Source organism: Apiospora marii (assembly GCF_038362585.1).
Source record: "Apiospora marii strain CBS 49790 chromosome Unknown utg000011l_segment0_segment0, whole genome shotgun sequence".
In the NCBI taxonomy this organism is placed as follows: domain Eukaryota; kingdom Fungi; phylum Ascomycota; class Sordariomycetes; order Amphisphaeriales; family Apiosporaceae; genus Apiospora; species Apiospora marii.
In genome coordinates, this window is record NW_027117382.1 from 3,236,070 (window position 1) to 3,258,964 (window position 22,895).

General features: G+C 52.8%; 9 protein-coding genes across 9 annotated transcripts; 2 read left to right on the forward strand and 7 right to left on the reverse strand.

Annotated features, from left to right (window-relative positions):
• Positions 1–1,359: 1,359 nt before the first annotated feature.
• On the reverse strand, positions 1,360–2,580 carry PG985_014125 (uncharacterized protein; the record flags this gene model as incomplete). Its single annotated transcript, XM_066833891.1, has 5 exons — positions 1,360–2,014; positions 2,060–2,091; positions 2,147–2,319; positions 2,417–2,478; positions 2,537–2,580. 5 exons carry the CDS (start codon positions 2,578–2,580, stop codon positions 1,360–1,362), a joined length of 966 nt encoding a protein of 321 aa, XP_066678631.1.
• A 2,665-nt stretch (positions 2,581–5,245) lies between these two features.
• On the reverse strand, positions 5,246–8,316 carry PG985_014126 (Protein kinase domain-containing protein; the record flags this gene model as incomplete). Its single annotated transcript, XM_066833892.1, has 5 exons — positions 5,246–5,426; positions 5,492–6,018; positions 6,066–6,914; positions 6,938–7,178; positions 7,232–8,316. 5 exons carry the CDS (start codon positions 8,314–8,316, stop codon positions 5,246–5,248), a joined length of 2,883 nt encoding a protein of 960 aa, XP_066678632.1.
• Positions 8,317–9,624: 1,308 nt separating this feature from the next.
• Positions 9,625–11,461, reverse strand: PG985_014127 (uncharacterized protein; the record flags this gene model as incomplete). The annotated part of the gene is made up of 5 exons (XM_066833893.1): positions 9,625–9,873; positions 9,933–10,076; positions 10,147–10,458; positions 10,512–11,061; positions 11,124–11,461. 5 exons carry the CDS (start codon positions 11,459–11,461, stop codon positions 9,625–9,627), a joined length of 1,593 nt encoding a protein of 530 aa, XP_066678633.1.
• A 126-nt stretch (positions 11,462–11,587) lies between these two features.
• PG985_014128 (uncharacterized protein) lies at positions 11,588–12,870 on the reverse strand (the record flags this gene model as incomplete). Its single annotated transcript, XM_066833894.1, has 6 exons — positions 11,588–11,634; positions 11,728–11,787; positions 11,856–11,871; positions 12,328–12,432; positions 12,487–12,537; positions 12,595–12,870. 6 exons carry the CDS (start codon positions 12,868–12,870, stop codon positions 11,588–11,590), a joined length of 555 nt encoding a protein of 184 aa, XP_066678634.1.
• A 2,376-nt stretch (positions 12,871–15,246) lies between these two features.
• Positions 15,247–17,251, forward strand: PG985_014129 (uncharacterized protein; the record flags this gene model as incomplete). Its single annotated transcript, XM_066833895.1, has 3 exons — positions 15,247–15,637; positions 15,799–16,406; positions 16,475–17,251. The coding sequence occupies 3 exons, from the start codon at positions 15,247–15,249 to the stop codon at positions 17,249–17,251; spliced, it is 1,776 nt and encodes a 591-aa protein (XP_066678635.1).
• A 292-nt stretch (positions 17,252–17,543) lies between these two features.
• Positions 17,544–18,494, reverse strand: PG985_014130 (uncharacterized protein; the record flags this gene model as incomplete). Its single annotated transcript, XM_066833896.1, has 1 exon — positions 17,544–18,494. One exon carries the CDS (start codon positions 18,492–18,494, stop codon positions 17,544–17,546), a length of 951 nt encoding a protein of 316 aa, XP_066678636.1.
• A 1,384-nt stretch (positions 18,495–19,878) lies between these two features.
• PG985_014131 (uncharacterized protein) lies at positions 19,879–20,442 on the forward strand (the record flags this gene model as incomplete). The annotated part of the gene is made up of 2 exons (XM_066833897.1): positions 19,879–19,970; positions 20,085–20,442. 2 exons carry the CDS (start codon positions 19,879–19,881, stop codon positions 20,440–20,442), a joined length of 450 nt encoding a protein of 149 aa, XP_066678637.1.
• On the reverse strand, positions 20,434–20,823 carry PG985_014132 (uncharacterized protein; the record flags this gene model as incomplete). Its single annotated transcript, XM_066833898.1, has 2 exons — positions 20,434–20,559; positions 20,692–20,823. The coding sequence occupies 2 exons, from the start codon at positions 20,821–20,823 to the stop codon at positions 20,434–20,436; spliced, it is 258 nt and encodes an 85-aa protein (XP_066678638.1).
• Positions 20,824–21,813: 990 nt separating this feature from the next.
• PG985_014133 (uncharacterized protein) lies at positions 21,814–22,893 on the reverse strand (the record flags this gene model as incomplete). Its single annotated transcript, XM_066833899.1, has 2 exons — positions 21,814–22,617; positions 22,765–22,893. The coding sequence occupies 2 exons, from the start codon at positions 22,891–22,893 to the stop codon at positions 21,814–21,816; spliced, it is 933 nt and encodes a 310-aa protein (XP_066678639.1).
• Positions 22,894–22,895: the final 2 nt, after the last annotated feature.

Sequence of the window (22,895 nt, forward strand, 5' to 3'; positions counted from 1 at the left end):
TGTTGTAGACTGTGGGAACGTATTATGGTTGAGATAACTGACAAGGCAGATACCAAATTGAGCTGCCTCAGGGACTCTAACGAACGTTATATACACCCACATGACACTCCGTCCACGGAAAGGATGTGGTCGAGGAAGTCACACCGAAGAGATCTTGTAGCAACTACATGCAATATGTTTCTGATATTCTATCACGCATCTATATAGAATGTGAAGTCATCGCTGTCCCCTGGTCAAATCAAAACAGGCAAAAGAATTTTGGAGGTTGAGAATACAAGGTGAGTTCAGCTCCAGATACCGGGCTTGAAACAATCAGGCCGATGGATCGAGTGAACCACTGTCTGAATACCGGAAAACCCGCATTGCCTACAGCGATAAGAACACTGCATTTGAATATATCAGATATCTGGGAGATGGTGGTCTAATTTCTCATTCCCAAAACGGCTACCACAAGCAGGCAGTAAGTGGTATGCCTTCAGAGTGAAAACGGAAGCGACGTTTGATGTGTGGTTGGCAACGGTAGCATGTGGAGGTGGGGGCTCTTTCCACATGAGCTACTCGACGCTGGAACGAGCCGCGTTCAAGCTCTTGAAGCACCAAAACCATGTCTGTTTACGGAGTGCGAGGGGTAGAACTACCGGTAGTCCTTGAGAATGATGGCATTGGTCTAGAGGTGGGACTGGGAATCGATCCCCTTTATTTCAGCTAGTTGACCAGTTCACACCCATCTGACTTGACCTCCCAGGTATTTCATATTATGTCCTTTTGAGCGATGCGAAGGAAGTATCATACCCCTAGACCATATACCCTATCAGTGTGAGGCCGACCTATTGCCGTTGAGGCGCTCGGCGCCGGTCTGCGGGGTTCGCAGGGCAGAACCTAGGGCTTAAATGATTGACCAGCTGTGTCGGTATCCTTCGTTGTGTTTTGTTAGAAGTCAATCGTGATATAGAGGGTGGGTATGGATATCACATCTGCAAGGTATGAAGATTGTCCAATTGGTATGCTCAGTTTTCTGTACATAGTATGTAATGAACTCTACAGCTTGGATCTGGGAGTGCTTGCAGATTGCATGCTTGCTTGCTTGGGTGGCTTCTGCACTCACAGCGGTTTGGCCCAATGACTTGCATGCATTGGTTTGCGCAAAGTGTCTTAATCAAATTGCCAATTGCTTGAGCGATTGCATGGCGTCATACGTACCTGTACTAAAGAACATAACAGCCTCTTAAGCGCTGAGGCAGCGAACCTCTGACGATTCCGCGGCAATGGTCGATGAAGAAAAGATGTGGGATTGTAGTGCTTTGGCAGTATTTCTGGCTCAACGGCAAGAAAATGTCGCCGTCCCTCAATAGACTCCCTTCAGTTGAGCTTCCTCTGTCTCTCACCTTCCTTCAGCCTAGTTTCCAGCTCGTTCATGCGGAACGAGTATCTGGTAATAATGTCGCCCAGCCACTCCCCGAACCAGAGGCCCGCCCTCACCAGGAGCGTATTGCCGCCATACCAGAACCAATCCGGGCGACCCCAGCCCAGCAGCCCACGTAGCACAACATTGTACTCAGGCTTGAGCGTATCCTGCACCAGACGCCTCGCGAACACCCTCGCATCCATGGCACTGGACCCCTGACTATACCCCAGCCGCCATTCAAACAAATCGCGCGCCGGGCCCGAGTAAATACTCCCCGGCGGAAGCGTTTGCGATCGCCTCCCGTCGTCAATCGTGGTGCGGACGGTGCCCGCCATGACGACGGTCACGCGTACCCCGAAGGGCGCGAGCTCCTGGCGCAGCGTGCGCGAGTAGCTGACCACGGCGCCCTTGGACGCGCTGAAGGCGGAACCGAACACGTAGGGCAACACGGCTGCCAGCGATGCGAAGTTGACGATGAGTCCCCTCGCCGCGACCAGCTGGCCCGCGAACGCCTGTACCGTGGCCATGAGGCCGAGGACGTTGGTTTCGAAGAGGCGGCGCACGTTGGGCAGGGCGATGTCCGTGGCGGGCATGATTTGCGCGAGGCCGCTGTAGTTTGGCCCCCAGGGTCTTGTGTTAGCCAGGTGGTCTTACTTATAGAGCCATGCCATTGCGTTGGGATGCTTCTGCTTTCTGTGCTGTCATGTTTCTGGGGACGGCATTGAGTAGAAAAAGGAAGACTTGCGCGTTGTTAACCAGGATATCCAGCTTTCCGCCGGTGATGGCGGCGACCTCCTTTTCGCATGCTTCAATGCTGTCTTGGTCGGTGACATCGAGCTGCAGTGCAGTAATGCCCATCTCTGCCAGGCCGGCCAGGACTTCGGGCCTTCGCGCAGTTGCAATAACGTAGAGGCCTACATTCCTAAAATCTTCAGTATCATGGCATCTTACTAACATGAATTAAAGATAGACATTTCCCTGGATATATATTTTTCATCACTTTTGCCTTACCTCTGTGATGGTATTCCACACACAGCGCATGGCCAATGCCGCCTGGGGTGCAGCTGAGATTGCTGTTAGTTGGTTGATAGGCCCCGAAACAGGCAATTGAGTGCGCCTAGTTTCACTTACCCCGTAATCAGCACCGTTTTCTGTTCTGGCTTCGGTCCTGCCATGTTTCTCTAAAGCAGCAGGTAAACTGCGCAATTGGCCACTATACTCTTCAGATATTCGAATTCGGAGACGCGATTCTGCATCAGCGATTTGTTCGTATCACGGCCAAGGTTATGTTATCTCTTGAAAAAACAATAGCGACTGTGTTATTTTAATTCATCCCCTGCGGGCGCCACGGGTCCCGGGCTATCGGCAAGTTCCCTGGCAGCTACAGTAAGAGGGATCACGGCGGGGTAATATCCGTGAAATCTACACACTGTCCGTTGGCTGCCTGAAGTATGAGATATAAGATACGCCGTGATTATTAGGTGTGTAAAGGTGTACTGCATGCTTATAAGGGATTATGCTGGCATTCCTCCGATTTCCAGGATTTCTTGAAGTCCTTCATCACTTTCCTATTCTACATCCTAAGGTTGTCCGTCCCCTTCCTCGCTATGGCTTGATGCGTTCGACGCGTTTTCCATTGCATTCAGTCATAGTGGCCCCCAAACCATGTTTCCCTTGCATATATGTCTGCATAATTGCCATCATCGCTGCTATCGCTAAGCCTGTCCCAGCCTGGTTCTGTGCGGTCCAGCAACTCTCGTCGCCGATACGACTTGATCGCTATTTCCCTCATCGCGGCCGCATCTTCTTCTTCCGACTCCATTCCCGGTTGACGCACATGGCTCTCGAAATACTTGTCTACAACCTCTTCGGTGAGAGGGAGCTCGTCGGGATAAAGCTCTCCGCCCCGGCAGATGTAGCAATTGATGGAGCTTCTCATATCGCATGGCGCACAGTCCGGTGTGGTCAAGTCGAATTCCTCAAGCGGACCAGGCGATCCATCAGCGTTTTCCGTATAATCCTGGATGTTGCCGCATATGCAAGGTTCTTCAATGAACAGAAACTTCCGAATATCAGGTAACAGCGTTTTCCAAGACCCCCTGGTAAGAAGTATCTCCTTCAGACAGAGACTCCTTAAAGTGTCTTTGTGCAGCAGCAAGAAGCCCCAGAGCTCAGACTGCTCACAGTCCACGCTGTCAAGATCAACAGTAGTCAAGCTGGACCAGTGATGATTCGGGGTGATGATCTGGCCCAAGCTTACTGCTCGCTTGTCGCGCCCGGATGGGAAGATCGAAAATGAGAGATACTCCGACCTAGGCATTGATTGTAGCACATCAGCAACAGCCCCGGATTGGAGGCTCGCCCGACACTTCTCCATATCTCCAGTGACATCGTTGAAATTATCATCCGTATCGATGCAGAGAGAGAGATCGATATATGCGCCATCCTTGAATGGCTTGAAAAGTCTCGACAGCTCTTCTGGGCTTTTCTCAAAGAATCGCCAGTGGACCAGGCCGGCACGTAGCCCCGGTACAGACAGGTCATGGCCTGCCACTGCGTTGAGCAAGACCTCTAACGGACCAATTCCCACGGGATCCCCTTCAAAATGGGGTTGTCGAATGCAACCACTATCGCAGATATCCTTGTTCTTTGTAAATCCTTGGTAGTACTGGGAACCTGTGGACATGGTGATTTGCTGGAGGTTGGTCAGCCTCGGCAAGACCAATTCAAGACACAAGGCATCCGCTTGGCTTTCCTCTAACACCTTCTGCGCTGCGACCGTTTGCTTGTACAGCTCATAGTGTTGTGGGAGGTCCTTAGTCGGGACAATAGGAGGTAAATGCGCGAAGGCTTTGGAGTCCAATTTTTTGATCATATTGTTAGACTTGACATCGGAGACGAACTCTGAGTAAGAGATGGGTGTAGTCTCATAACGCTTCGCGATGTAACCGAGGCTTTTCACATGGCGCGAGAGAAGAGGGTGCGCCGCGATAGATCGTAGGCGCGCCAGGTCTTTTTCGTGATATTGGAATGTGACCTCAGGGAGGATGTGGGCTCCTGCAACCGCGGCCCAGGCTTTGTTGACGAGACGCACGTTGCATGCATCGTCGATGCTGAGAAGAGAGGCTATGAGATGCCATATCTCAAGAGGTAAGCATTTCATTTCAATGCTCGGGTTCAATTTGTGTACTGGAAGGTCATATGTTAATGTTATGTAAAGTGTAAGATGCGAAATAGTGACGAGAACAACAAAATCACTGGAGCAGCCGTATTAACGCGCCTTGTACATACCGGGACCCACACCCACGCTCTGATGACTTCGCAAATATGGAACGTCACAGGCATCAGGACCACTACACTAGATCCTTGCTGCTTGCATCCTCAATCCCTCGTCGATTTCACTAGCAGGCTGAGAATGAACCATGTCGTCAATTGTACGACATCGCCATATGCCTAGGAAATAGCTATAAGGAAACGCTGTTGTCGAAGGAAATGTGGTATACATGTTTGTACGCTTCTGGAATCGATTGCAGGTGCATCCCAAACTCCTCAGCACCTAGTGCTGCTCTGCAGGGCGTTCAATCAAACGCAGCTCAAACACCAACCCAAGCCGCTTACTAAATACCTGCCTATTTCCCGCCCATACACAATTTACAATGCGAAGAAAAATACCATTTGTCCATGGAAGCAGTCGCTGATCGTAGCATGGTACCAGAACCTGTTGATATCCACCAGACTCACCAAACTGATCCTTTTGATTATTGTTGTCGAAAACGTCGATGTCCTTCGCACTCAACTGTCCTTGATCAGTTACACACCCCCCTGCTACACAATAGACAGTCAGGGCCCCGCACCGTATGGGCCGAATGAACCAGGTCGCGGAGAAATTGGCGAAGTTGGCGTTGTGATCGAAGGCGAGGGTCTGTTCATTATGTTCAAACTCTCGTCAATGTTCTTGTCTAAGCTTCCCAGCAGCATCTTGTTAGCATCGCCTGCTGCGGGCTCAGTGTCAATCAGATCGCTAGTCGCCATGGTCAGCAAGGATCCATCCAGGTCCGCACATGAGCGGATACGGGGGGAACGTACGGATAGCCCTCTTGTACCAAGTCGTCGTCGAGGCGACGCAGGCGTTCAATTCCGTTGGGATCGTGGCCGAAGCGGATGAACTCGATGGAAAGCGGCTTTTGCTCTTGAACCTGCTCAACCACTTCTGAGTTGAACCAACCCATCTTCTTCATATGGGACTTGATGACTGATTCCACCCCAGCCTCATTGCCGCCTTCCCAGATTCCATCGGTGAATACGAATATCGTTTGATGCTTTGTATCCGACTTCTGAGAACTCTCCATAAAGATATACTGCAAGGCGAACGGTAGAGAATACCCTAATGGGTTCGAGTTGGGGTCCGGCGTAGCTGATCTCATAGCCTTCTCGAACTCGGCAATCTTTTGCCGCCGTTTTTGCTTGACTTGATTCTTGCGATCACCTTGGCTGAAATACATTTCAACGCCGTCGTCGTCGTAGTCCATGACACGTTTGAGTAAGACCGTGGCCCAGTACATGACTTGCTTCCAGTGCTGTGCCATGGAAGGGGCATTGTCGACCAGGAATATCTGTACGACTGTTAGGACTGTTTTCGCAGATGAGGCTGGAAGCTTACGATGTCTCTGTTGTCGAAGAAGTTCTTGAGCTCGTCGTTGTTAGCTGCTTGTTTTCGTTCTCTGATTGACTTAGTTCTTCTCGTAAGCCGAGACCAGAGCCCTCCCTGGAGATTGTCGATCTCTTGCTCCATTGTGAAAATGCTCACTGGAGCGTCGCATTCGCTAGAAAACGAATAATCCAATTGCAGCGTGGGCATTGGTGTTATAGATAATTCCTCGTCGGGCCCCACGCCTTCGCTCCTCGCAGACCCACAGTCTGTTTCCAAAGATCGAAGGTTCCGTTGCGGTAGACGTTGGACAGTCGGCATGGTGTGTCGCAACAGGAGTTCGCGTGCGCTCGCGGAATCGCTGTCGGCGTAGCCAACTGCCCCGCCATTCGCTGCAATGTCGTACCCGGTAAGGAGATCTTCGGAGAACGATCCCTGTCGCTCTCGGTTAACCTCCTCCTGCTCAATTTCCAATAGAATAGTTCTGATTTCTTCTGGAAACCCAGTATCCGAACCAGTCTCGGGTGACAAATGTTCAGCGAAGCCCTTGACAATGAACGCTGCAGTACGCCGTATATCCGCACCCACGAGCATATAGTTGTCGACCAGGTCCAGAACTTTGGAAGTGATTGTGTCCGTCCGCCGCGCGGCTACCCGGAGATACCTGTGCCATGCTTTGACCTCGGGGAGGACCTGTTGATCATCATGGAAGTTGTCGTTGGCGATACCTGTTCGCCGCTTTTGGGCTTTCTGGCGGACTTTGCCGTACTGGGTGACACCGTCTGCGCCCAGAACGACCCAGGTCGCTACAACAGAGAAGACACATCCAAGGGACCAGATGTCCTCTTCGGCATGTCCTCGCTGTGCCGGATCTTGACTGGAACCACGCCTTGGACGGTTCTTCTCGGGAGAAGCTGCAAGGTCGAGTCAGCGACAGCGCTCAAAATATGCTTTGAACCAGACACAAATGAACTAATACTCGTACCATATGTTTTTGTCCCCCCTGGTCGAGTGAATGGCCTGTCAGATGCTGTGGAAACATCGATTCTCGCTTCCCCCGAGTCACTTAGCTTGAAGCGGTCGTTGACGAAAAGGATATTCTCCGGCTTGATGTCCCCATGGCACCTGTCACTGTCAGAGTCATGACGTGAGGAGAAGCAGACAGGGAAGACGCTTACGCATTGAACTGGGTGTTCATGATCTCCAGCTGATGAAATGATTTTAGACCGCAAGCAATGTCGAGCATTGACTCCCAAACCCCTTTGATCTCGCTTGGTAGAACAGGGGGTGACCGTTTGCGGATCGCAGTATACAGATCCATCTCGCAAAGCTCGAGGACAAGATTGAGGGAGACTCGGGAAGAGCTGGTTTCCTCATCGCCTTCCTGGTACCAAGTAAAGTACCGAACGATGCCATCAACATTCTTGAGGCAATTCGCTATGTTCTTCTCTTTGGAGAACTTGTCGCTGTCATCCTTGGAGAATTGCTTCAGAGCAAATTGATAATACTGGAATTGAGTATTAGAACCGATTACGACGATGGATAGAAGAGGCAAAAAATGGACACATACTCTGACGTTTATGTCTGAGCCATCATCGAGGTTGATGCGACGCTCCACTTTGGCTTCCTGTATGTTTTCTTGAACACGTGAAGCCACGCACTCCTCAGGAACTTCGATTCTCCAAAGACTCGCGCCTGAGTGGGAGAGCGCATTGGGACCTCGCTGTGTATCGATCTTCTCTCTGGTGCAGATAGGTATTATCTGATCGCCACGAATCTGTCCTTCATCCGAATCGAAAACCATGGGACACCAGAAATACTGTTTCTCAAGGAATTGGCTGTGGAAGTTGCCTTCGATATTGGCATTGTCGCCGAGTTCTATTTCTCGGATACTGGCCAGATTCAAGGGCAGCCGGCTATCGTTCAGTCCTTTCTCGCTGAAGAGGGTGATCAATTGCGGATAACCAAGGTCGATGAGGATGTAGAAGATCCGGATGTACTTCTCGAGCTGTTCCAGGTTTAACACCGGAGGCTTTGTGCCACAAGATAATGCCGAATGGAGCAACAAGCATTGGAGGTGGGAGTCGTATCCGTTCCCTGGCTTCTCCCGGAGACGGCTTGTCAGGTTGTCCACGAGCACAAACTTGCGGTGGTCATGCGTTGTTCTTGTGCAGAGGTCGCGGAGGATACGAAACTCTTGGGAGGCAGCTTCGTAGCGCCTCGCATGTTCCGGGTACTGCGCGTTGTGTAGGGGCAATGCCATGGCTGGACGAGGCTGTAGGTGGTTTAGTGTGGGCGTCGCATCCGCATGCAATGGGTGTTGTTGATATCTCAACGCATTCATCATTGATATCGTCGCAAAGCCTTTGGAGAGGTTATCGTTTATGAATATATATCAGTATATACCTACAGCACGCAGCATGACACAGCAACTGAAATGAAGAAGACCATTCCTCAGCCAGCCAAGAAGGGTGCCGACGCCCCATGTATGGGCAGACCCTTTATCATCAGTATGGATGTTGTGTTTCTACACATGTTCAGCCTCGAGTCGCAGAGGCCGGGGCAGTGCATTCGCGCACCTGTGATGTAGATGCAACCAGACTGGTGTGACCAATGGCTGCAGTCAGCAGTCACACCAACAATGGCTCCAGCCGTCCGTATCTTACTTGCATGGCGGCACTCCGCCGACAGCCTGCTTCACCAGAGATAATTTCCTGCGGCCTCTTCATTGAACCCAGGGCGGTGCCCAAGATTGGGACTGAGGCGCTGGCGGCTGATGTGACCGCCATCGTTGGGTGGACTTGTGGTGAGAGGAGGTAGGGAAAATACAGCGGCAGTTTGAAACGAACTTCATCCTGCAACCCATCAGAAAAACGAGTTTAACGTTTCGCATCTGGTCAATTGAGATTCTTGTGGTTACTCGCCTCGGTGCAGCACATAGGGCCGTCGATCAAGAAGCAAGCGCTGGGATGAAAAGAAATAGTAAAGGGAACACAAGCTCACAACATGAAGCTAGCAGCTAGTAGTGAGAAGTACCTGGCTAAGAGTGCATTGACTGTTGAAGCAAGAGCGCAGCCGATTGCCCCCGCATTTTTGGGCGAAGCAGCCAGCAGCTACGGCGGCAGCGGCAGGCTGGCAGGCGTTCAGGCGGGTAGGCCAGAAGGTAGGCGTCCCGAACCATCATTGATGCATCCCATAGCGTTGGATGGATGGTTCGCACGCAGAGTTCGCATGCAGAGGAAGCCAACGCAATTGCTTACAGTTCATGGATCTTCGTTCTCGAGTCAGCCTCATCAAATATGTAAAAAGCCCAAAAATTCCTAGTGATCTGGGCGTAAAACTACTGGTGGCGGTGCATACTTTTCTCGGTTCTGGTTCGCATTTGGCATTCCGCGATTTATCAGGACAGTGGGAGCGCGCCTGGCCAAACATTCGACGGCTTCCCAGTTTGGTACTTTTCGGCAAAGAGCCTCAGCGGCCACGCAGCTTCAAAGACAGAATGCGACAGTTTATCAATCTATGTACTTATCTAGTAACTACATATGTGCGAGATTGCCACCTTATTTAAATATCACAGTCTGGTCAAACCAGAGCTCTTTACATTTCGGAACACGTCCGGAAACACTTCTTCCAGACTTTTGGCCTTCGCTTTGATCTTCAGACCGTCGAACCAGACCCAACCAAAGGTAGCCACGAATGTGATAAGCATGAGAGGAAGCGAGACCTGCAGCCAGCGTTGGAGCGCCATTCCCGAGAACATTTCAGCGCCGAATGGCCCATCGTCACCCTGGTACTTGACGATATCTGTACTGAATAATGTCTGAGGATGCATTAGTGATTACTCGCATCTCCAATTCATATAGCAAGTTTTGAGCTTACCGACACGAAGGTAGGGGGCAGATATAGCAGCGTGACGACAGTAATGGCTCTCATTGCGATTGTCTCGTACGCTGAGCTCTCTGCCTGCCGCCACATTGAGGCCGACAGACCCTCCGCTCTTGAGGCGGCTTTGGACTGTATGAGCTGTATAAACTGCGATTTGTCAGCGTTCTGTAAAACCCAATGCCATGCACAAGATAGGGGCTATTCGTACAATAGTCTTCCGGTCTGCTATGGTTTTGACCAGTATGTTAGCCCGACGGACTTGCATCCGTGTCTCATACACAAGCTCGCGTATCTGCGAGCAGGCTTTCTTGACAGCCTTGGTGCATGCTCCCCGCTCGATAGTTGGGAAGTTTTCGTCATGGACGAGATCTGCATAGAACCGACTAAGGGATTCTAGATTGTCCGCATTTGACTCCAGGGCCATGATGGTCTCGTTCGTCTTGTCCTCGTACTCCTGCACCACGAGAAGAGGATCCGTGTCGACTGGCGACTGTTGATCCATGAAGAAAAAATCGGATTTCTGTACCTAGATGAGTATTTCGCGGGTTGGAAAGGGTATGAACGTGAGCTTACGAGCTTTTCTACTCTCTCTTCCAGAGACGCGATATGCTTACGCCATCCTGTCATCGACCAGCGGCCAATATCCAAATGCACATCAAGGCTCGTCTTGAACGAGCTTGATACTGAATCAAACTTCGAAAGGTGGTTTCTTTGATCGGAAATCGAGTTTGCGATTCTTTCCTTGATAGCCTCATGGGGGTCGCCGAAAATCCAAAGCTGCGTCCCGGTCCCAACGTCGAACTGATGGTGAAAAGCTGACTGACGAATCTTCCACGTCTGTTCAGTCGAACGTTTCTCAACCACGGACTTCAAATTGTAACACATCTGATACCTACGGCCGCTCCTTCTAAGTCCGTCAACGATGCTGCCCGCTTCGGCGTCGACCAGGCATGTTTCCGTCCTGAAGCTGCTGAAGCGAAGCTCGCGGTCGACGGCCGATGGCGACCCGTAAACGTCCAGAAAATCTAGAAACACTGGTGACACTTGATGGTACGAAAGTAACCTCTGTAGACTTTTTAAAGTTATTTTCAGCGGAAACGTGACGCTATCATTGACGAGGGATCTGAACCATGATTTAGTGACTTCAATCTACGACCTTCGCGGGAAAAGGCTGCTTGCACTCACATGAAACGACACCGCGGATCTTTCTTCGTCGCGATTTCACCACATCGGGCTGCTGGATTCAATGGATCCGGGAATGAATTATCTCCTAGCCATCGTTTTAAGTCGTCATCCGAGCATAAGTTGGTCTTTGCTGCCTTGCCGTCATCCGTAACGTCCTTGACCCGTATCAGGGTATCCGGGTCAGCGACGAATAGATCGGGAGCCCGTTCGAGGAGTCGCCTGCGGATTGTCCTTGACTCCAAAGCACCGTAGCTCTCTCTCAGGACGAGCTTCAACGGGTATTTCTCGAATGCATAATAGGATTCGGCGAATGCGCTGGGGATAATGGTGTGTGCCATGTTTGATCACATGATAGTGATCGATGATAAACAACACAATTGATGGGCTTCTGGATCATCGTTTTATATCATCCAACGATGACGATACTGGCCAGCGTATGATCACACCCGAAGGGGGCCTCTGGGTCAGCCTCGCTGAACCGCCTGGTCGCCCCTAGGCGCTGGTGGCTTTGCTGACATTGTATCACGTTACATGCATGGTCCGCAGCAATCTGCCTTGCTGCCTTGCAGCTCCCTCCCCGTTTCAGAATTCATTTTACACTTACAGGTAATGGCCGCGCATGAGTACTCGGTAAGGCTAAGCGCTTTGCCTCGGTTTGACTCAGCTGGTAATTGTCAGCAAGTACCCCGAAGAGCCTGGCCGCAATTACTAGGGCGTGAATGGTATGCCTACCAATATCTGGCGAGGCCTAGCACATGTTTGGCTAACTTACGAAGAATTGAAGTCATAGAGATTTGGCTTAATTATACTTTGAATATACTAGGCGAGAGACCTATTAGAATACCCACAAAGGTGACAGGAACATGATGCGGCTCAAGATCAATGTCTGCGACTGAATCCACAGAAAACTGTAGGTATGCCTCGCAACCAAAACGTACAATCCATCCGCAACGCCGCCGCCTTGACTGTCGTGAATAACAAGAAAGAAAAACAAGTGGTATAACGCGTAGCCCCTGAACCTTTCCATAAAACCCGACTTTTCCTGGCGCTGATCTCATAATGAACTTTTGTCCAATCCCATGTGCACGTACTTCATCTCCCAGACGTATCACAACTGTGCGTCAAAATTGGGAATATTCCCTATAGTATATATGGCGCTCTCAGGCAGCTCCCGAGCAATGATCATAATCATTCTCTAACATACGCCCTCGTCACTATCTGGATCGGGATCAGGTGAAACGGAGCGGGAGGTTCGCGCTTTGGCCTTAGAGGTGACGTCCCTAAGGCGGTTGATCGCTGTGCCGTCAGACTGCAGACCTAGTGTTAGGCGGTGAATCGAATGTAAACCTGGGGCAATTCATACCGGAGTCAAACTATTCGGTATGTAGAAACGAAAGAAGTCATCTGCGTAACCCTATGGAAGTAAGCATGAGCATTGAAGCGCAGTGGCAGCGACCAGGACTTTACTCACGAGGTCCTCCACAAGAGATTTAGCCAGTTCAGGCTCGTTAGCGAAGCGCTCTTCGACGAGCCATTTCCTCAGCTTTGCCCACTCCAGGTTGTATGCGCTCACTGCCTGTTCCACGTAGTCCGGGGAGCGGTATGCCGAGGCAATCTGTATAGTTTTGCTTCGTTGAACCTGAGGCGTAATGGTACCCGCGAGCGGTGCATGGGAAATAGTCGACACTCTGCTGGGTCTCCACCGGAAGCTGGAAGTTAGTTGGCTGGGTGTTTGCGTCGTCTGCATCGCGCTTGGAAGTGTACGAAACAAGAGATGGAAAAGCTTGCTCGCGATACGTTGCTCAAAAGCCAATCAATGGCCGAAGGCGATCGACGGCGAAAAGGGCGTCTCACTGGATAGATGATGTTGAGGAGGCAACGAACGGCCCGGTGGCGAAATCTTCGAGGAACAACACAAACGAGATGCGAACGATGATGGAGCAAAAGATTAAAGGATTGACTATGGGAAAGCTGGAGGGAAAGTATTGAGCTGAATGACGGAGAGGAGGGGTGCCGATGAGGCGCGATCTGATTGGAGGAGATCACTCAGGAAACAATGGCCGAGCTGCTCGTCTCGATGGCTGCCTGCTAGAAGCCTGTACGACTTACCGTACGATCGCTCTTGTCACCTGCATCAGACCGTAGGGAGACTGGAGATGTGGAAAGCAACATGCTTTGATTAGTACCCTGCAGCATCATCGAGATAGTCAAGGACTCGAAAGACTGCGAAACATCAAGGGCTCCTGTCCCGCCCACCAACGTTCATTGCAGTGATTATGTAGCAAAACATATTCCGTCTTCTCTGAATGACCGAGATGTGTCAGTCAATACGCTACGTCATGAAGATTTTCGAACTGACCCGGCGGGGTACTCGATGAGCCAGGCAATCCCCAGGGGTTGCTCTCTGAGAGAGCTTCTAAGTATTTGACATGGAAGACTTCACGTAGCACCCTCTGCCCACCAAGGCCACTTCTTGGCAGAGCATCAGCCGCACAAAATGGAGAACAGGCTCAGTGACCCAGATTGGGACAAGGGGAGCGAAGCTCTCAAGCTGTAAGCGATCATGACTTTCGCAATCAATGATCGGTCCAATGCCTTCTCTCTGGCACTTGTCATTGCGCATAACCAGGCATTGCCTCCCCGTAACAGTCTGAACTCATTCAGTTCATCAACCCTTACTGACCGTTGGTAATATGGTACTGTGGTACTGTGTATGGGCACGCGAAGCTTCGCGACCGGTAGCGGTGACATCCAGACCAAAGCTCCGCGTAAATGATCAATCAGCAGTTACTCTTAGATACGAATGCATGCGCAGTCCCAGGATGAGCTTAGGGTGTGCAAAACGTTGGAACGGGAGTGCGCGAACGCCGGAGAATAAGCCCCGGCGTTGCATGACAATCTCTACCGAGGGAGCGAATCGCTAAGACTGCATGTGTCTAATCGACCCATGTACGTCTGCCATGTAGCATTTCGAAATCCCCAGACGTAACCAGATCGACGTCATGTCCCACCAGCACTAGGGGTCGCAACCAATCGCGGGTTATATCCCCACAGAGGACCCCCCAGCAAGCGACGCCGATCTGAATGCCGTTAAGGCTGCGGCTCCACCAGACTCAAATCTCCGTGGGACGTCTCCCCGAACATTCAATGCAATTGGATATCTTTCTATAAATACAGTAACATTTGACGGCCGGGATGCTGTGCCCAAGTGTCAGTGAGCAGACTCCGACACGGTTTAGGCAGTGCCGGCATGCTTGTCATCCAGAAGCAATGTCGGTTCATTGACTAAATCCAAATGCGAATCTCTTCTATGCCCACCTTTTGTGCATGCTGTGGTTGCCCTTCTGAGCTCCGCAAGATGAATGAGTTGCTCTTTCTAGAATGAAATGTAACAAGCTATGCTCATGGTGGCAATCATTTCGCCGGAGATGGAGATATGCTCAATAGCAATGACGCCAGGCCCCCAATCGCGTATGTTAGCCCTTCACTGACTGTTGGCTGACTACAGCTGATGCATTGGCGACAGCACGTTGGCGAAGTCGCGTCGTTGAGCTAAGAAGCGATGTTTCGAATGTAGCCAAACACCTCAACGCCAATTAATCATATATAACGCCCTATACCCTGGTTATAATGCAATCGCGAAGCTCCTAAAACTTCTATATGTCCCTAGTTTAAGCGCAGGTCTTGAGAAGCGAAGTGATGATCTTGGCCCCTTTTTGTTCACATCGAGATCTGATCCTGACAGTTTGACCGAATGCCAGGGCAGCCTTAGCGAGAATGACGGCCAAATCATAATGCCCGATCTGTATTCGCCGTTATTGCAACATGAAAAGCTAGACAATTTGCGATCGTGACGACAGTTATGTTTGGCCACTGCATGCATGGCGGAAGAAATGACGCTGGCGAGATGTCACTGGAACCTTACCCAGCGGTGCGGACACGAAGGTCCAATGTCCCCGTGTTATAAAACATGTCTATACCCTCCCGCTTAGTATACGTTGAGCAGCTGTTTTCCTTAGCTATGCTTTTCTAGCCCTGGTTCGATGCCAGAAAGTTCCAGATCTCCTCCCTTTTTACCTTTACTATTCTAATTATTACCCCTTAATCGGCAAATCACCCCAACATGGCACCCAACACCTTCACCCACGGCGGCGGGGATCGGAACCGCTTCCCACCCCGGCACCCCGACCTCCCACCACCACCATCCGTGACCTTCCCATTCCAGTCCCGGGAGGGTGACATCTCCAATCCGGAGACCCTGCACGAGATTCCCCTGGAGGGCCCGGTCTACAACCACGGCGGCAGCTCCTCCCCGCGCCCGTCCCGGCCCTCGATAGACTCGCTGCCACCCAACTCCAACACGGCGGCGCGGCTCGCCGAGCTCCGCAACGAGATGAAGGCCAACAAGCAGCAGATCCGGGCGCTCACCGAGGCCTACAGCGCCGTGCAGAGCGCCGCCGCGGATATCTCGTCCACCCAGGAGATGCTCAAGAGCTCGAGTAACCCGAGCCAGCGTACGTGTACCACCGCATTACCCGTCAATCTCATGTCACCAAGCGCCCCATAAAGGCAAAATTAACCGAAGCGTTCCTCTGAAGGCATTACTCCTTCTCCCCCCTTCGCTTCATAGCTCTATTGTCACTTCTGGAACCCAACACTAACACGATGTCAATAGCCCTGCTCTCCCCCTCCTACGACGCACCCCCTGGCCGCGGCAAGAGCATCCGCACGCAGGGAAGCAAGTACCGGGACTACCACAACGACGACATGGACCGGCCCGAGGAGCCCGAGAGGCAGGCCGCCGGCCACGAGAAGCAAGGGTGGGTTGACGACGACTACTACGAGGGCAACCCGTGGTACGGGCAGCCGCGCGACAAGCCCGTCTACAGCCTGGGCAAGCCGCTCCCGCACCGGATGCGCGGCTCGGCCGGCAAGAAGAGGGACAAGAAGCAGAAGAAGAGTAAGAGGAGTATGGACGATGCGTCCGCGGCTGAGGAGGGCCAGGCTGGCCAGCGGCAGCCCCAGAACAAGAACCAGCAGCAGAGCAGCGGGCACGACGCCGATGACGCCAATGATCAGCAGAATAATGAAAAGGATAATCATCAGAACCGAGAGGACCGTGGCGGACTCGAGCCTGGCGACAAGTACAAGGTCGACGGGGAACCGGTGGGCGACACGGAGGACAAGTTGGCGAGAGAGGGCAAGAAGGACCCCAACGACCTGCGAAACTGGTGGGCGCGTTTTCGTGCCAAGTACCCCGAGCCACTCGCTGAATTCCTTGCTGTAAGTATCTTCCCCCATCCCTTCTTTCGGCCTAGACTACGACCCGGCAGCTAACACCGCCACCCCAGACGGGCATGTCCATCTTCCTGGGTATTAGTGCTACCCTGACGGTGAACCTGTCCAAGAACCAAGAGAGCCAGTACGGCACCTACGAGACGTCGTGTTGGGCGTGGGGCTTCGCCTTCATGTTCGGCATCTACATCGGCGGCGGCGTGTCGGGCGCGCACATGAGCCCCGCCATCTCCATCAGCCTGTCCCTGTTCCGCGGCTTCCCCTGGCGCCAGTGCGCCCTCTACATCGTCGTCCAGTTCGCCGCGAGCCTGTGCGCCGCCGCCCTCGCCTACGGCATCTACTACGACGCCCTGCACTACGTCGACCCGGCCATGGAGACGGGCTGGCAGAGCTTCTTCAGCTACCCGCAGGAGTGGGTCTCCAACGAGACGGCCTTCTGCAGCCAGGTGGTCGCGGGCGCCGTCATGATGATCGCCGTCTTCGCGCTGGGCGACGACCAGAACAACCCGCCGGGCATGGGCATGCACGCCTTCATCCTGGGCATGCTGCAGACGACGCTCAAGTTCTCGCTGGGCTACAACACGGGCTCGGCCCTGAACCCGGCCTCGGACTTTGGCCCCCGCCTCGTCGCCTGGGCCGTCGGCTACCGCACCCCCAAGGCCTTCACCAACGCCTGGTGGATCTACGGGCCCTGGGGCGGCGCCATGGTGGGCTCCATCGCGGGCTGCCTCATCTACGACCTATTCATCTTCGTCGGGTCCGAGTCGCCCGTCAACTACAAGATGCCCGGCACCATCCGGCAGCGGACCAAGAAGATGTTCAGCCGCAATTAAGAAACGGACGAGTACAAGCACACGAGGCGGCGGAGCATACACGGCATAGAGCAATGATAGAACACGAGGTCATCAGGTTGGATAATAGGCTAGCTTCAAATCGAACAGGATGTGATACAAAGGGTATATGTGCTCTTCCCTCCAAGGTCAAAAATGCGCAGCAGCGACACTGGGTGTGGCGGAGACGTGGGTAGAACACACGTAGCTGTAGGTGTAGGGCCACGAAGAACCGAATAATGCGGTGTAATCTAGCTTTGCTTAGCACATTGGGTGGCTCAGCCGATTCCCAGAACTAATCAGGAGGAGAATCAAATAACGCTCCATGGTCAAATGCCATTAAGTTATGTTCCCAATCATCTCCGTAATAACCGCTTTCAAATGAATCACTCGCCGTAGAATCGAGGTCCGAATCCGAATTCGAAACACTGTCATACCAAGAATCATCGTCGTCTTCAGCAGGGGTCTCCCCGGTGGACTCGACATCTTCAGGAAAGGGGTCGACAGTATGGGCTCTACCACCACCGTCCTTCTCGTTGAGAAGGTCTTCAATTTCAATTCCATCCGGCTCACTCATTCCCTCTTGCGCCTCCCGCTCCCTCCTACAGTCATCCGTACACATGGCCCACCCCTTACCCTCTATTTCCTCTCTTCCCTCCGCACTCAGGAGGGGCGATTCCGGCTGCAACTGGATAATGATCTGCTTCAGGGACGGGAAAGACCGGAAGTGCTCATCGGCCAACGCCAACGCCTCCCGCCTGATTGAGGGCTTCTTCTGCATGACTCGCAGCTCTAGAATGTCGTACGTGCTCGAGTAGTCCGTTGAGATGGTCTGCAGGTTGGGGCAGTAGCGGCGCAGGCTCTGGGCGATGTCGAGGTGAACATAGTACACGCTCATCTCGCCCCGCTTCAGGAGCCCCAACCGCGGAAAGGGGATGAGAACGTGTCTGATGTACGCGGCGCTGCTGCCGATCCTCTGGAGAAACTTCCCCACTTTCCCGGAGAGGATGTACTCGTGAATCTCGAGGCGGTTCTGGCCGTAGAAAACGGCGCAGGCTTCAGCGTGCATCGTCTTGCTCGCGCGAAGAAGACCGACGGCGAACCCGCTGTTCGCTAGCCTGGGCTCCTCCGAGGTCTTCAGAGCTTCCGTGGGGAAAAGACATAGCTTATATATGTGATCCCGAATTTCGCGGGGCAAGGTGAAGAATGGTGTTCTTTCCAAATACTTTGGTGTTTTTCGTTTCATGTTTGTTGGCAGAGGTAGTGACCAATTGCGGTAGAGATATCTTTGCTGAGTTGAAATTTGGGCAGGTTGCCGAAATTACAAGGACATGGGGGCGACCGTCTTTTGTAGGCAGGAAGCGCATTTGTAGAAGTCCGAGACTACCTCTTATGTACGCGGTCCATATGAAACATATAGGGAGTAATATCGAACCACTATTTTGGAGCGCCCTACGGCTGTTTGAAGCACTAACAGCCAAGGCTGCGTGGGGGCCTGGAACAACCGTTCGCTCAACCCCGCACGTCGAGTACGCTGTAGCGCTCACTTGATTATTTCGTCAACCTACTTACTTCCTAAAGTTGTACGGGGAAAAGCCACGAGCAGCTGCATGGTGATATACTGCAGGGACGCGGTCTGTAGTAGGACCAGAGGGAGGAGTACTGGGAGGAGTGTTGGGAAGAGGGAAGCGGATTTGTCCAGCCCTCGAGCAACAACTTCTGCGTCGCCCAGGGACAGATTTTGTACACGCCCCCGCTAAACCAAAAGTGCGCACTCAACGTGACTAAGTTGGGGCACCGGCGTTGAATAATCTTAACGGCGTCGGCCGCCTCGCAATCAAAGGTACTCGAGGAGTGAAGCTGAAGACGAATCTCTTGAGGGTAGCGGATGATAATATGTCGGATGTAGCTCGCATTGTGGCCGATTGACTTGAGGAACCGCTTCATTGGCTGCTTGGGATGGCGACGGTAAGAATGGAGGCCGAATATGTTATGGGCATAAAGTACCAGGCAGGCTTCGGCATGGATCGCCTTGGACACACGCAAGAGCTCGATGGCGAGTCCAGGTGGCTCTTCGCTCCAAGGGTTCAGCGGTTTCGGGGACACCAGGCACATTGCGTATATTTCATCGCGGAGTTCGCGGGGCAGGTGGTGGAGCTTCGATAATTCCATTGTTTGTCCTCTCAAAGGCGACTGTCGATGAGTGTGGTGTTGAAAAAGCAGTCGAAACATCGAGATCGGAGAAGGAACAAAGAGTTGGGCAGAACCGAGCCGCTGGTTTGGGGGCATCAATGATTTACAGCGGACAGCGCATAGGGTTGGTTGTATGGCAATATGGCTCGAGCCGTTCACTTGGAACCCCCACGTCAAAACCAGCTGCCTGGGTTCAAAGACCCGCACGAGTGTACGGAGGACAGAAGGAGAACATTGAGCATTCTAAAAAAAAAATAGTAAACGATAATGTTCTGTAGTTGAGAAGAGAGGTACATATGTCATTTATGTGCAGGGATCGATGGAGATCCCGTATCAGGGACACGAACTGTTATTAGCCTGCCATCTCTGCTACGGCTCGTGCTGTCTTGTCAGTTGTGCATACTGCTTAACATGGGAATTCACGAGCTACAGCAAGCATGAATATCATCAATCACTTTGCCTATAGCTTCGGCGAGTCATCCCGAGTTCCAGTCCAGATTGCTGGCTTTGCAGCCATAGACACCGACCTGTAAGTGCCCGACCAGGGAGGCGATGTTGTAATGGTCTGCCCACAGGGGGAGCACAACATGTGGGACACCGGCACTGTAGGGCTTAGCGTTAGAATTAGGCACTGGACCTGCAGGCTAGCCCCCCTAAGGAGAATTGCGGGCCATAGCAGAAAACAGGAACGACGCAATACCCCCGTGGTGCACAAATGTCGCGATACGTCCCGTCTCCATCAATGCGATGGGATCGACGTTGAGCCAAGTCACTACACGGAGCTTGCCGCTCTCGATACGCCTCTGCCCGATTCTTTAGAATGTATCGTCTTCCGCATAGTCGGCAATGCGCGCCTTCTGAAACTTCCAGAGCACCTGAAAGTCCGGGCGATCATCCAGGAGCGAGATCAGCCCTTCGGTGAAAGCTTCGGCGCGCTGCCCGTCGTAGCTCACGCTCGCGACCAGATTCACCAGAACAGTACTGGTGTTGTCTTATTGTAGCCACGCCGCCAGCTCGGGGTCCTGCTCGACCGCGGGCGGGGACGACAGGATGAGGGGCCCGGGGCACGTTACAATAGACGGGATGTAGTCGAGGGGGATACTGGCGCCGGGCAGCGTCTACGTGATCCATGTTGTGCTATCAGGGCGGTGGATATCGTAGAGATCAATCAAGAGGGCAATCGAGGCGTGCTTACGGAGATAGGCCGTGGTGACACACAGGTCCGACGTCCACGAATACATATACCGCACCACCAAAGCGTGCAGGAGATTGCGCGGAGCCGCCGAACATGGCACATGGAAGGGCAAGCCCGAGCCCGCGGTCACGAACTTCCAGTAGCCGTCCAGTCGTAGCTGCTGAAAGGCGAAGCTGTCCGCGACCATGTTGGGCGTGATGAAGACCTGAAGCCGATTCCGCTGGAGTGCCGCGTCGATCCCAAGCCATATGAATGTGTTGATTGAATGTGTCGATAACGACGACGGCCGGCTCCATGCGGCCCATCGCCCCGGCCATCTCGCGCACCAGGTCGAGGTAAGCCGGCCCGGACCAGAGGCTCATCAAGATCTGTAAGTAGTGGCCGATCCTGAACCACTCAGCCACTGTCGGAGGGGCGGTCAGGTCGGTGATGTCGGTTATGGCCGACCCAAAAATTGCTTCAAGGTAATTATGGCCTGCCAGCGCGGGGGAACCGCACGGCGGTGGCGGCGCTATTGCTGCTGTTCTCGTCGCCTCGGACGAGGAGGCGCTTTACTTAGGGCTCGATGGTCGCCCATGACATCACGTGGACCTCGATTTGCGGGTGCTTCTCCCGTAACGATTAGATGGTGGACATTTGCACATTGTGGAAACCACCGAGCACATTGACGATGAAGAGTGCCGTGTTGTTCCGGCTTTGTACCGGTTCCGAGGCTATGGGAAGCTTACGACTGAGCTGGAACAGTACCGCAGCGAAACCGACCAATATGATCAGAGCGACGGAGCCAGTGTTTCTGAACATTTTCGAATGGATCCTATGTATGTTCTAGCACGGCATTGGGTATGATTCACAGGGAATGAGAACGAGTTTGTCTAGCATTGAGGGAGCAAGTTCTTATCAAGCCCAGCAGGTTATTAGCAACTATCTGAATCCTAAGCCATCCGTCTGAGCCTCAATTGGTTTCCTCGCTCCCAAGCCAGATTCTATGCAGACAGAAATTCTCCGACGGAGGATACTCCGGCGTCTTGCATATTCAACCCATCAGCATGTAGTGCAGCTCCGGTAACCATGTCAATCCCTGCAGAGCAATTGCGAAGCTAGTGATGCTTATCTATGTCACACGGGTGTGACGACTTGGCTGCATATTCGCCCGAAACGTGTTGCTGGAGCTCCCTGATTACAGCAACTGGTGATGCTGCTGCTGTGTGCGGTAGTCAGTCACCCCATCCTCGTCCAAGAAGCTCTCGGGTCTCATGATGGCCCAGAGAGCCACACCCACCGCCTCCAGCCAAGCGCTGCGCTTCGCGGCAGGCTCCCAGTCACCATAGCGGGCGACTTCGTTCTTCTTCAGGAAATGAACTCGGAATCCTCCGAACGTGTCGCCCCGAAAGAGCGGTACGACGTACAGGCCACGTCCGTTGTCCTTGCTGCGGAATAGCCTGGCGGCGTTGAGCGAGTCGCCCCAGTTGGCGGGGATCTCTTCCAGATACAGCTGGTACTTTCGCCAGATGACGGTTAGGGTTCTCAGCTTGGGGAAGTATCGGTTCTGTACGTAAAACAGAAAGTTACCAAGAGTTCGGTGTTTGACCCATTCGGGATCCGGGCTCGGGTTGGTGAACGCGTATTCGGGCACGCGGAAGTTCGCCAGGTCGTTGATAGGTCCATTCTCGAATCTAGTAGTCATGGTAAGGTGCTCGAGCCGATCGAAGTGCGCGCGGCTCATGGTGGGACAGAGAGGCTTGTAGCTACAGTTCAGGTGAATCTCGTCGATCTTGGGGTTGATGTAAGCGCGGAAGACGAACACTGGGGAGTTGGGCACTCGGTTGTAGTGTCGCAGCGTCTCTTCTCGGGATTCATGGTTTACTCGTGCCGAGATAGGTAACGCGGTGATTCCCCCGACACGTAGTTCCATCTCATCTCTGCGTGGACTTGTAATGAGGCCATTGGGCCAGATCACCTGAGGTTCCCAGGTCGCGCGCCACTACCCAATTCGATGTCAGTTACAGGTCCTGAAATAGTGAATATCGAGCTGCGCCACCGTGAGGGCCATGGGAACATATCCGCAAGGAGGAACAGCCCCGCGTACATGTCACCGAACGTCAGGGTAGTTCCTGTTGTGTTTACTTACGACTTTGCAGCGAAGCTCAACCGGGAGCCGAGGGAACGGCATGAACTGTGCGTCCTTCGCTGCTTCGATTAGGCGGAGGCGTTTTGATGCGTCCGTGGGATAGAACCTGCCATACTCCATGCTCCACATCT